General features: G+C 37.6%; 1 protein-coding gene and 1 long non-coding RNA gene across 4 annotated transcripts in view; one reads left to right on the top strand and one right to left on the bottom strand.

Annotated features, from left to right (window-relative positions):
- Positions 1-8,562, top strand: part of CEP126 (centrosomal protein 126) — a 138,557-nt gene extending 129,995 nt beyond the window's left edge. Inside the window, exon 12 of one of the 2 annotated variants that reach the window (XR_011967465.1) lies at positions 8,271-8,562. Coding sequence is in view for 1 of the 2 variants with exons in the window: in XM_072611276.1 (XP_072467377.1) it covers positions 8,271-8,288 (18 nt within the window). In the remaining variant the exon portion in view is untranslated. The remainder of the gene's footprint in view (positions 1-8,270) is intronic. The other variant, XM_072611276.1, reaches the window with a different exon arrangement.
- Positions 1-13,935, bottom strand: part of LOC140505370 (uncharacterized) — a 126,123-nt gene that overhangs the window by 101,478 nt on the left and 10,710 nt on the right. The window lies entirely within an intron of this gene.

The raw sequence follows: 13,935 nt of genomic DNA, 5'->3' as shown, positions 1-13,935 counted from the left end.
GGGACTAAAATGATGGTGTTACCCCCTATAATAATAGGGAATGGGAAACTAGGGGGAGAGATAATGAGTTCTATTTGGGACATATTGAGTTTAAGATGTCTACTGGACATCGAGTTTGAGATGTCTGAAAGACAGAGGTACCAGACTGGAGATCAGCAGAGCCTGGGGCAGGATAGATAGATTTGAGAATCATTAGCATAGAGTATCCATGATTGTTGCTGAGATCAAAGAAGAGAAGAGGGCAGGGAACAGAACTCTGAGGGATACATATGATTAGAGGGTAAGATCTGGAGGAGGATCCAGCAAAGGAGACAGAGAAGGACGGAGCAGTCAGATAGATAAAAGGAAAACCAGGAGCGAATGGCATCCCAAAAATCTAGAGAAAAGAGAGCATCAAGGAGACACAAGGAGTGCCTTTTGGTTTTTTGTTTTGTTTTTATTGCAGAAGCTTGTATTCTCAGATCTAGGCCAAGGCCAGTAATGATGTGCCAATGTGACTAGAAGCCACAAAGCCTCCTTCTGATTCATCTTCTTTCCATTAGGCTGTGGACATCATTATTTTCCCCTAATACCTCCCAAGTCCTTACTATAATAGCTTTGGGGAGTGGTTTTATTGGTAGACCTCTACCAGTTCTGGAGTATTTCGTGTTTTATGTTGTTTTTGTGTCATCTGTTTGGATTCCATATCATGGCCAGTCACTGTTGCTTACATGACTTGAAAACATATGGAATGTTTTATTCTTCTTACCCACAATTAGCAGAGATAGTTGTAGTTTGAAGTAAAGGTGAGTCCATTATAGCAAAGGTTGGTATATTGTCCTGGGCTTCTCACTCTTCCTCAAACTGCATATCCAATCAGCTGCCAAATCTTGCCATTTCTACCTTCATAATGTCTGTCACATCCTGCCTTTCTACTTACACAGTTACAAGTCAATTCTCATCACATCTCACCTAGATTATTACAACAGCTTCCTAATTTGTCTCCCTGCTCCCAAGTCTCTCACCACTCCATCCTACATATTGTTGTCAAAGTAATTCTCCTTAAACATAAATCTGGCCATGTGATTTAATACTCAGCCAATTCCAATGGTTGCCTCCAGGAAAAACCTCTCTGTTTAGTTTTCAAAGCCATATATAACCAGGCCCCCAATCTAGCTTTCCAGTCCTATTAGATATTACTTCTCCCACCTTATTCTACATTCTAGATACACTGATCATCTCACTGCTCCTCACTATTGACACACTATCTCCCACCTCTGTGCCTTCACTCTGTTTGTCCCCATGACTGGAAAGCACTCCCTCTGCCTCATATATTCTCTCTCTTCCTTTAAGATGAAGCTCAAATACCATTTTTGTCATGATTCCCCCAACTACTACTGTACTCCCCCAAAACTACTTTGTATTCAATTACTATTTATTTACTTTATATTTGTGCTTTATTAGTTCTATACATTTTTGATGTCTTCCCCATTAGGATGTAAGCTTACCTCAACTTGTGCTGACTTTTAATTTTAAAAAATTAACCACTTTATTTTTATCCAATTATAAAAAATTGTTCACTTTATCTTCTGTGATTCTTTCTATCCTTTGTTTGGTCATTGGGCAGCTAGGTGGTGCAGTGGATAGAGCACCAATGCAGGAGTCAGGAGGACCTGAGTTCAAATCTCATCTCAGACACTTGACACTCACTAGCTGAGTAACCTTGGGCAAGTCACTTAACCCCAACTGCCTCATCCTAGGTCATCTCCAGTCATCCTGATGAATATCTGGTCACTAGATTCAGATGGCTCTGGAGGAGAAGTGAGGCCTCACTTTGACCTCCCTCACTCAAAACAAAGTCAAGTGCAAGTCATGTCATTAGTTCTCTGATGGCATGGTCTTCTTCAGCAACGAAGGACAAACACACACACAATGTTTGTTCATGAGCTCTTCTCCTATCTATTGATCTGAAAGGTAGTTTTTCTTTGCTCCTTTATTTTTTTTATGAAGCCATCCTTTATGTTTAAGTCAGTTCAAGCAATACTCATCAAAATAATTTGATGCTTGAAAAAGAATAGGTCAATCAGTAGAACAGATTAGGTACATAACAGAAGCAAATACACACAGTATCCTAGTGTTTAATAAATCCAAATACCCCAGCTACAAGGATAAGAATCAGTATTCAACAAAAACTTCTAGGAAAACTGAAAGGCAGTCTGGATGAAACTAGATTTAAACCAGCATCTCACAACAAATGGATACATGACAAACATAAAAGGATAACTTGTGAAAAAACTAGAGGAGCAAGGAAAATACTACCTTTCCAACCTATGTGTAGGAGAAGAGTTCATGACCAAAAATATGATACAGATGATCATAGAAGATAAAAGTAGAAAATTTTTTTATAAAATAAATGTAAAGGGTTTTGAACAAACAAAATCAAATGCAGCGAGAATTAGAAGAGAAACAGATTACTGTTCAAAAAAAACAACAACTTTGCAACAAATTTCCTATAAGGGTCTCTTTTCCAAGACCATTATGCAAGGATATAAACATGAAGTTGTCAAAGAAAGAATTTAAAATATTCTAAGTCACCAGTAATTAGGGAAATGTAAATGAAAGCAACTCTGAGGGTTTACCTCATACCTCTCATACTTGATAAAGCTGGCAAAAAATGAAAATGACAGATGTTGGAGAGACTGTGAAAAAACAGGTACATTAATAACACTAGAGCTGTGAATTTGTCTCACTGTCCTCATAAGCAATTTGGAGCTATGCCCAATAAGTTACAAAATAGTCCATACCTTGGACCCGTTCAAATCACTACTAGGTCTATACCACAGAGATTCCCCTACCCACCAAAAAAGAAAAGGACAAGACAGAGCCAGAGAGAGAGAGAGAGAGAGAGAGACAGAGAGAGAGAGAGAGAGAGAGAGAGAGAGAGAGAGAGAGAGAGAGAGAGAGAGAGACCATTCCAGCTCTTTTGTGATGGCAGAGATCTAGAAACTAAAGAGGAATTGCTGATCAAATTATGTGGTAGAATTCTATTGTGCTTTAAGAAATAATGAAGGGGATGATTTCAGAGAAATCTGGGAAGACTTCTATGAAATGATGCAGCGTGAAGTGAGCAGAATCAGAATAATCTATATAATGATGGTATTGTAAAGACAAACACTTTGAAAAAACTTAAGAATTCTGACCAATATAATGACCAACCCTGATTCCAGAAGAACCATAGGAAAACATGCTACCCACCAGAAAGGTTATAGATTCAGGGCACAGACTGACATATATATTTTTGGACAGTGAGGGAATTAGTTTTGCTTGACTGTGCATATTTGTTCCAGAGGAAGTTGTTTTGGGCTTTTTTTTCTTACTCTTTTTTTGACCAGGAGAGGGGAAATAGAAGAGAAATAATAGATTAGAAAGGGAGAAAATAGATTTTTGTTCACTGAAAAATTAATCAAAAAGAAAAAAGTAAACTCAATTCAAGTAGGGGTTGTTTCTTTTTCTATATTTATCCTTTGTGACAACTACAGTATCTAGCACATAAAAAGTACTTAATAAATATTTGTTGGTGGATTGAGTTTTTGACTAATTGATTAACTGAAGAGTGTAATCCTTGACAGTAGACCAATGCATTGATTACATGAACAGTGGGAAAGCGCCCATTGCCCTTCTGACAGTTTTAAGGAATGTCTACTAAAATAGAGGTTGCAAAAGGACAGTCAGACCAAGCAACCTATGATCAAGGACTCGCTAAGGGTATAATGGTGATTGGACCCCACTATGTGTGTACCTGCAACTATCCTGTACAATCATTGACAGTGGGAACTGCACTGCATGGAGTGAGTGAATGAGGGGGAAAATACAGGTATAAACTATGTTCTAGCACTTTGCACAGTGTCTGACACATAATAGGTGCCTAATAAATGCTTGTTGACTTGAAATGACTACAGTTTGCACAGAAGGCTATGTTCTGGATGATTGACTATACCAGGTTATTATACAATAGTTTCTCATTGGGCAGGAAGGCAGTCCACTCACACTGATGATAAGAGAGAGTAGTAACAGAAATATTGATGTAGAATGATTGTTCAGGTGTTCTGCCCATCAGGACTGGCTATGATGTGTTATGGAATAGCAAATCCACACATGTATCCTATTCAATTAAATTCAAAGAACATTTATTAAGCTTTAACCATGTGCAAAAGCACTGTGTTAGGCACTAGGGAAACAAAGATCAAAATAAAATATCCTGTAACAGAAAGAAATCATCTCAGTCCTCAAGGAGCTTAAAATCTACTGGTGAGATACAGCTTGTACACAGATAAATAAACACAAGCTATAAGATCTGTGAAAAGAACAAACTAGAAATTCGAGATAAATGAGGGACCGAAGCTTTGGGTAAAGTGACAGCAAAAGCTGCAGAGCAGAAAATTTTCCTTCAGAAACATGCAGGAAACCTCACATGTAGTGAGAGGTATAGTGTGGAGAAGGTAATGAGCTCTCTTGAGCTCTGCTATCACCCAGATAGTGTTCTAGTAGAGAAACATCCATGGAAATACCTCACCCTATCCAAAGTCAAGGAAAGTTAGTCGCAGCATGCCTGCTGTTTAGCTCCACTAAGTCCTAGATGTGAGCACATATTTCTCATTACTGAACAATGTTACTTAAGGACACATCACAGTTGGCATTCTCAGAACTCACAGGAGGAGATCATGGGTGAGGTCCTGAATAGACCCATGAGGCTTACTGCTGAAGGAACATGGCAGAGATGGACGACTGTCCAGCAGTCCTCATACACATATAAGCAGAGTTGCAAGAAGCAGAATTACAAGACTGTTGTATAAAACTAACTTATCCTTGTGTTCAGGTGTTATACCTATTTGGAGGGTAAACAATTACGTATGGGAATAAGCATCTCTCCTTTTCTACTTTAAGACTGCTCAGATGGAGTTTGAGTAGCTACAAAATAGACCAAATGTAACCTGGCTTTCACCCAAACCTGATTTTGTATGTATGTAAAAAGGAGAAAGTCATGACTGATACTGAGTGTATTTATTTTTTCATTCATTCCCCATATGCTTATATATGTATATGATGTCTCTCTCAATAGAATGTAAAGCTCTAAATATGTTGAGGTAAGGTTAAAATAAACAATGTCTTTAGTTTTATACTCTTTTCTTTGTATCCTCAACATTTAGCACAGTGCCTGGTACTTAATAAGCACCTAATACATTTTTGTTGACTGACCAGTTTTGTAGTTATGCCCACCACCATTAGTAAGCCATGCGGTACACATTGGTAAGGAGTACTGTCAAGACATATGAGCTGGAAATGTAGCAAAGACTGGAAATAGATGAGAATATAAGAACAACCCCAGCAATTCTTAAAACACTGAATCAAAGAACTTCTGTAAAATCTAATAGGGTATTGCAAACTCCCAAAGGGCATTGACTGAATCCAAATCCTCTTAAAAAGATTTGTTCTGTGAAGTATGGATTCAGTGAAAGGGCCACATTTAAGGACTGAGAGGGCTACATGTGGCCTTGAGGCCACACGTTCCCCATCTCTGGACTATTGGGCTAAGAATTGAGGATATAGGGCAAATTTAGAGCTTTTTCTTGATGATAAAATACTTGTTCACAAATAAAACCATGGCACTGAAGAAATGGGTAGAGCACTTTCTTTTCCGGGAACACCTTCTGGACTGTTCTTTCTGGCCAACCAATGAATATATATAGTCAGCCAGGACTGGACTCCCAGAACGAGACTGCTTACATAATCAATGGCTATACAGAGGTGACAAATGCCTATAACACTCCAAGTAATGCAGGCACTCAAGAAGTCTGATATAGAATCCCTTTAAGGGTTATGTATGGATATGGCATATAGCTATGTTAGCAATGGCTCCAGCAATATCATAAACAGAAGGTGACCTTCTCAGAGCTCCACCTAATATCTAGACTGTGCTTGACATCCAGTACTGACAGTGGAGGGAGATGCAAGTTATATCTAAATTTTTTGATATTTTTAAATATTAAAAATAAATTAAGAATAAATTTTAAATGTTTAAATAAATTTTTAAATCTTTAAACTAAGTAGCTCTCATTATTTTCACTTAGAACCACAGGGTTAGTGGTCTTGATCAGTATGCCAGATAGCTGTGGGTACCTGTTTCAGCTTATTGCTTCCTCTGCCACCAGAGCAGCAGATGATCTCTGGGGAACTCTCTCTTTCTGAGCCAGGACTGAGTCCATAAAGTTCACAGTTCCCCTAGTTCACTCTGCCTAGGACCCATAATACCCACATGACTTGCACAGTCAATACTGAGGATCAAAATGAGGCTGTGGGGCAGGAGGTAAGGCATGGCAGGTCAGGGGACAGAGGGAGAATTTATATTATGGCCCTCTTGCCCAAGGTCATTAGCAGATCACAAAATGAACAGTTCCTTAACTGGGTAAAACTTCAGGGGCAGGTATGAAGACATGATGGATACAATACCCTCAAGTTGTACAACCTCTCCCTTCTCATTAAGCAGGCTCCTAATTTGTTGGTTAGAAGAAAACTGAATGGACACTACAAGTTTGTATCTAAAAGTGAGATTCTATATACACATTTCCAGTAAATGCAAGCATGATGACAGCTACATATAATCAGGCTAATTCATCACAGATGGGCATAGCCAAGCCCTAACAAATGTGTATGTGCTATATAGAAGTATTACACGTTAAATCCTTACCTAGGCTCCAAAGGATCTGACATAATCTGTCACAGTCCTTTTCTCTCCTAGTTAAAAATCTCATCTCTAAGAAGCGGCATCAAAAGTATCCTCAGTTTCCTAGAAAAACTCATTCACGTTGTCAGATAGGAAACTGTCAGGGAAATAAATGGTGGCCCAATAGGCATCCTGAATTTCTAGGCAGGACACCATGAAGGGCATCTTGTTGAGATCTTTGGTGGATCCCCAAAGCTATATGTCTATTAATAACTAAGCCAAGAACTATAGGGAGTCCTCTGTTCACCCAGTAAAATAAGTCTGAGATCCTTGTAAAAGGATCACTACTTCATATGCTGCCTTAACATTTGGAGTTTGCAGCCTTCAGAATCTTAGATATGCATGCTGTGTATTTAGTTACTCAAAGGCTTGAAATAAATGCGAAACTGCTATCCCAACTTTTGGATTTATAAGCCCCTTACAAGGAATAGGATGGTAAGAGAGAACTGCGATGTGGCAAACTACAGCATCATTGGAGCAATAGTTCTTTGTGGAGTCAAATATTACTTTCCTATGCACCTGAGGCCAGGCCAGACCAGAGCAGGCACTTGGGGATGATAGCCATTATGCTGAATAAAGCACTTCTAGGAACCCATGAGTTAGGAATCTGAGTGTGAGATAAAAATTCATTGCTAGTTTTTGTAGTAGGGTGATTACACTGTGCTGACATCCAAGGGCTAAAATAGGCAAGAAGACTTTGTTATAAGAAGAAACTTCAGAGCTAGAGAAATTAGGGATTAAGAATTAGGAAAAATTAGGAAGAGATAAAAAAATTAAAATTAGGAAGTGTCCACGAGTCAGCTGTTTATATGATTCAACCCATTTTAGATTTTTTACTGTAATAACTTGCATTCTTCCTTCCTAGTCAATACTTGGCAGTATGATATACATAGATGTATAAACAATACTTCCTTGCAGAAGTCATAGGTCCCCAGCATTATCCTTGAAATACTATTACATCTGAGTCAGTCACCTGACCATATCCCTTAAAGAATTAGAAAACATCCCAAAGTTAGCCTATAGAGAACTCTCCCAGTAACAAGGAGTGCTATCCCAACTGAACTGCAAGGCTGGCTGCACCCCACTCTACAAGTGATAGAAACTTGGTGCACAATGGATGGATGAATATAAAGAGGTACACATTTTATCATCTAATACTGAAGCTTTACCTTTGAAGAATTATTTTACCTGAACTAAACAGCTTTTAGAACAAGATCGTATCTCGTTCTCTTAAAGATGTTTACAAATTGTGACAGCTAGATTGTGTCCATAATAGTGTTCCTCCTAAGTAATCATTATCAATTCTATGATCTTTTTAAAAAAAGCTTAATGCTATAAATAGGATATTCCAAGATTTATCTTATCAAGATATAGCAGTTGGCACTTGTGAAAAAGCTTTTAGAAGTATTTTGGATTAAACATCAAAATGGAATGTTTTTTTTTCATTGTTAATATTATATTTCAAGTTTTGTTGAATGCTTAGCAGACTTTTATAATGCCTTTTTTCCAGAAATGTGTATGCTTCTGAACACAAAAAAATTTCACAAGCAAGCTTTCAGAATGGCCTAAAATCAAAGCAAGGGAACAGGAAGGAAGAAATAGGAAGATAAAAAGGGCATGAATGAAAGCAAGAAACCCCATCTTCCAACAGAGAAGTCCAAGCACTTGCTTCCCTTAGTCAAAGGTGATGCTGTTAGTGCCACAATAACCTTTTTTTCTAGGTCAGTGATCCATCAGGCCTTGCTCAATCTTCCAGGACTCAATTCACAAGAACGAAGGAAAACGTCCTTTGGGAATATTATTTCTGTATATTATTTATTTAAAAGCTTCATTTATGAATAGTAATATATTATTATTATTATTAAAATTATCTTAAACTATTTTTAAAAATTGGAACAAAAAGCTGTCCCAAGTTATATTTATTTAATTAAAATGGTAAGAAAAGGCTGGAAAATGTCCTTGTCTTGCTGGAGCAAGTGGAAAGGATAGATAGAGTTTGTTGGTTTTAAAAAGCCAATAAAATTTCAGGCTTAGAGTACAGATATTTCTAGGATGCTCTAGCTGATCTCTTCCTAATGCATAATATATTCCATTGTATCGATTTAAATAGAATTCCAAATGTGCGTACTACCTGAAATGTATGAGGTTTTCAAGAGGTCTATTGCCAGATGGACTGAGAAGGGGAAAATATTCAAAACACAAAGATGTTATCAGAACATTTCAGAAAAAGAGTTGGAGACTATTCAACCCCTGGGAGTCAATGAGCCCTATGGCTAAAATAAATTATGACCCAAAGTTATCATTGTAAATTAAAGAAATTTCAACTCTTCCCTTTGTATACTTCCCCTTGCTCTTCAGTTTACTGTCATGCTGAAAATATATTTTATGAAAAAGTAAAAATTTTTAAACCTGTTTTAAAGTAAGCCAATTAATCAAGTTGTTAGATAAAAATATGGGTGGTTCTTCTTAGCTTTCTTTTTCAAAGTCATTTAATCACAAAAAAAAAAGCAAGAAGGTTCTTATCTGTTGGGTGAACCTTGGAATCAGATTTGATACAGGGCTAGGGTGTATCATACTACAGCCATCCCAGACTTGCAGATCAAGTCTGGAAAAAGTCTGGCATATTGGGGTCACTCCAAACAGTAACAGGTCTTTAAGGTCCTCTCCTTTCCAAAACCAAATATCTACAGTTGTATCAAAGCCAATAATATCTTTTGTGAATTTTAGAAGATTAGGTCATACCTACAAGGGCAATTTTGGCTTTATGTACCATGAGAAATATTATATTCTCATTCCAAAATAGTTTCAAAACTGTTTTTGAGTAATAGGAATGTTATTGGAATAAACATATGGCTCTCCAAAGTGAATACTTTGAAAAACATGTATTTGGATATGTGTTCCAGTATGTCTGTCTAGCCTGCTCTTCCTTGGTTACAGGCCATAAAATTTACACCCAGGTTCAAGGGACTCTCGTGACAGCATCTATTTTGACACCACAGCTCTCAAGTTCCTACCAACGCTTTTCTTTTAGTAAACCAAGGCAGAAAATACATTATTTCAAAGTAAAAAGCATTTAATTAAACAGCACAGCAAAGTTTATAACAAGAAAAATTTCCCCTCATCCCATATGCACTGGGGCACACTCTCCTAAAGAATCCCATGCCATCAATGGCAGTGGAAACAAATACAGGAAATATACATGAGAGAGGGAGTTGGAAACACACCTCAAGAGGCAGGAAAGAAAGGAAAAAGAAAGGGGGGAAAGAGAAATATGAGTAAAAGATACATGATAAGAGACTAAGTAATGAAATCCAGAATATGTATGGAAAAAATTGGCACCAAAGGGACACCACAAAGGGCACACCAAATTAGTCTGGGACTCTTTACCGGAATGATTCTAATCTCAGCCCTTCTTATCCAGATTCAACCAGGATTTCCCTTTACCAACAGTAATGGGACTAGGATTTTCAGCATCCTAGCTGCTGTACAAATATAGCTTCTTAAATGCCTTCAGTAAGCAGAAAGTCACCAATTAACCATATTTCTAATCACCAGGCCTAGCCATCTAGGATGCCTCTCAACCCTAAGATCATTAGACTTTTTCATTTGCTCTGCCTTTAAGCCATCAATTTAGGAATACAGATGCACAGAATACCTACCCCAAGAACCTAGCAATTTTTGTCCCTTCACAGACCTAACCTACAAAATCATTAAATGTTAAATTGAGGCTGTAGCCCAGTTAGGGTGCTACACTGTGGGATCCTGATCCAGAATATGCAGTTCTTCAGCGAATTTTCAGGGACCTGCTAGAGAGATTTTCTATCTAAGATTTTCCTTCTTGGATGTCTTCAGGTCCCTTTGATACATTAGAAAAAAATTAAGGTGGGGGTATTCTTTTATTTTAAATTTTAACTTGAGTCAATTTTCTAGTAAGTTTCCTTTACCAATCATACCAGTATCTTTAGGACTTTTTCTGTCAGTTTAGGTTGAATACCTAAAAACTGATATAAATCTTGTATCATTGAATCCACTATGAATATGGAAATTGATATAAGCAGTACAAATGGTACTCCCTTAGAATATTGGTACCTAAAAGTTTACCTAGAGCACACAGTGGAAGCTCATCCATGTTAATTATTTCTTCTTATTTTGATCAGACCTTACTCTGACATGAGTCCAGACGGCTTGTCCGAGATCCTTATGGATACCAGGTTAAGGTGGCACTGCCTAATGGCCTAGAAATTCTTGAGTAATAAATTCCAAGTGCTTAATCCCTTTACTGTAGCAGCATGCCCCTTTTCCTGCCCCACAGCAGGAGGGTTAGAAGGGCTAATCTCATGATTGTTAGTAAGGTAGTGAAGGGCCATTAAGTTGGAGAAGAGGCTCTGGGGTCTCTTCTACCAAGGGTGGGAATAAAGAGTCAACATCAAGTTGAGCAGGAAAAGGGGGACATTGATGGGAAGGTTGCAGGATGAAGAAAGAGAAAAGAACATACAGCAAAAGGAGGAACATTGGGGTTCTCCCTGCTATCTCCCATCAGCCATTACTCCCATCTTATGAAACCCCACTGGAACCTCTTAAACTGACAAATGTTATCCAGGTATTACTTGGTTTGCAGAAGTGTTTTTTTTTAATTTTTTAAATCTTTGTTACAAAGGAAGGTTGCTAGGTGGTGTGGAGGGAAAATATTCAGAAATGAATGTAATCTAAAACAAAAGGTACCAACAAAAGAAAAATATATTTTAAAATAATACATTTAATAGTAAATTTAGTAGTAAATAGTAAATTTAATAGTAAATAATAAAAGTAAAGGAACATGGAAAACAATCTCTGGACATACATTCTAGGGATAAGGTCTCATCTTAAAAGATACAGTAGGGGAAATCATCTCCTTACAGGATTCATTTAGAGCATGACAATGTCTTTGGCATAACCAGACCAAATCTTGGGAAGACCTGCTCCTAGAGATTAGGGTATCCTTTTGGAACATTTGCCACTTTTCACCATCTCAGCTTTCCTCTGGCTATGGTATTCCTTCTCCCCTTCCTACACCAAGTGCGATCACTCCTCCTCAAAGTCACTTTCCTTCTCCCCAGAAATCTTTAACGTCTTCCTGCCACATACATACACAGTCTTACAATATTTCAAGTACTAGAAGTATCAACAAAACCTGTTTTGAGGCATGGAGCTTTATGGGAAATGTAGTGCTTTTACCCTACCCAACATGTTAATAATTCTATACAAGCAGGTGACAAGAGTTAATATAAAAAATGCTGATTTCCATTAACTATAATTAACCACTTAAAATCCTTATGATAATCCATCTGAGGAGCACAGAGAGGAAAAGAAATCTGGAAATATATAGATGTCACTTAAGAGGGGACAAAACCTTGACAAAATGAAATAACATTGGTCATCAGTGTTTTGCAACTCTACAGCTCAACCAGAACAAAGATGAGTAGGAGCTTCTTGGGAAAATTAATAATGAGTTAGAAGTTTAATAAGCAAAGTGTTCATGAGAACCACCTGACCAAAGGGAAATGAAATTCATTTGTACAACTTTATATATTTTTTAATATCCTCATTAGCAGATGACAAACTCTGCTTGCACAAAGAGATGCTTCTTTGCTTCCCAAAGAAGTAAGGTACAGTGCTACTCATTATAAATGACAGCCAGCCTTGAAAACAATCATGATAATCCTTCTCTAGAGAGAATCTCATCTAGTGAAGGTAGAGACTGTATCAAATCTCTTCATAGGATTATGGAATCATCCCATTCCTAACAAGTGGTAGACTCTGCTAAAAGACTTCAGTCACTGAGTAATCATTGACAATGTATTCCATTTCTGTCAGCTTTAATAGTTAGGAAGTTTTCCCTTACACTGAGTCGAAATTTACTTTTTTGTACCTTGCACTGGTTGGTCCCTAGTACTGCTCCTTAAAGCTATGAAATCTGGTACTCAGGAAAAAATTATTTTCATTGCATCTCTAAATAGAACTTCAGGGGCTTGAAAGAGTTAAAATGATGTCCGAGAGTGGCAGAATCCATACTATTATGCCTAGTAAGGACATAACAATCAATTGCCACGTGACTCCATTCACCATTCTCTCTGTCTTCCCTGCCTAAAATGCTCCTCCAAGGCCACCACTCTCCAATCTGTACTGTCTTCTTTATCACAATGTAAGTTCCTTGAGGGAAGGGACTATCTTACTGTCTTGTATTTGTAACTCCAGCACTTAACATAATACCTGGCACACAGCAATAAATGTTTTTTCATTCATCAATTCATTCAACCCCATATGTATTGAAATATTTATAGAATCTCTTTTTGTGGAAAACAAAACAGGCACCTATCAAAAAAACAGAGCTGAAAGTAAATTAGAGACAATTAAATTCAACCCACTAATTTTACAAATGAGGAAACTGAGTCACAGAACAGTTAACTGACTTGCCTACTAGGTGCAAGGCACTCTGCTAAGGGCTGGGAAAACAAAAAGAGGCAAAAGACAGTCCCTGCCCTTAAGGAGCTCATAGTTTAATGGGGGAAACAAGCAAATAAGTATAGACAAGCTATGTACAGGAGAAATAGGAAATAACTAAAAGGGGCTGGGAAAGGCTTCCTGTAAAAGCTAGAACTTCTTCAGGGAAGCCAGTAGAGAAAATGCCTGGAGCCAAAAGATGTAGTGTCTGTTGATAGAATAAAAAGGAAGCCAGTGTCACTGGATCAAAAAGCATATGATAGGGAATAAGGTATAAGACTGGAAGGGTATGGGCTTGGAGAGGTGGGAGGGAAAAGGTTAGGAAGAGCTCAGAACATCAAACATTCGGCTAGTTACCCAACTAATGTTTGAAGTAGGATTTGAACCCAGGTCTTCCCAACTCCAAAACCAGCATTCAGTTGGGTGAAGTCTAAAAAAATTGTATTTGGGTGTCTTGGAATATTATTGTGCTGTAAGAAATAACAAATATAAGGAATTCAGAGAAACATGGGAAGGCTTGTATCAACTAATACAAAATGAAGTAAGCAGAACCAGAGCAATATACACCATTTCTATAATAATGTATGAGAAAACAACAAGAATGGGCAACAGAACTCTAATTAATTGTGATTAATTAATGACAATATTGCTCCTCCAAAAGAAATAATGAAAAACACTTTTCCCTCCTATCAGCA

The sequence above is a fragment of the Notamacropus eugenii genome, chromosome 5, assembly GCF_028372415.1.
Source record: "Notamacropus eugenii isolate mMacEug1 chromosome 5, mMacEug1.pri_v2, whole genome shotgun sequence".
Lineage (NCBI taxonomy): Eukaryota > Metazoa > Chordata > Mammalia > Diprotodontia > Macropodidae > Notamacropus > Notamacropus eugenii.
The sequence above is the reverse complement of the archived record's forward strand: the minus strand, read 5'-3'. Positions and strand labels throughout refer to the sequence as shown.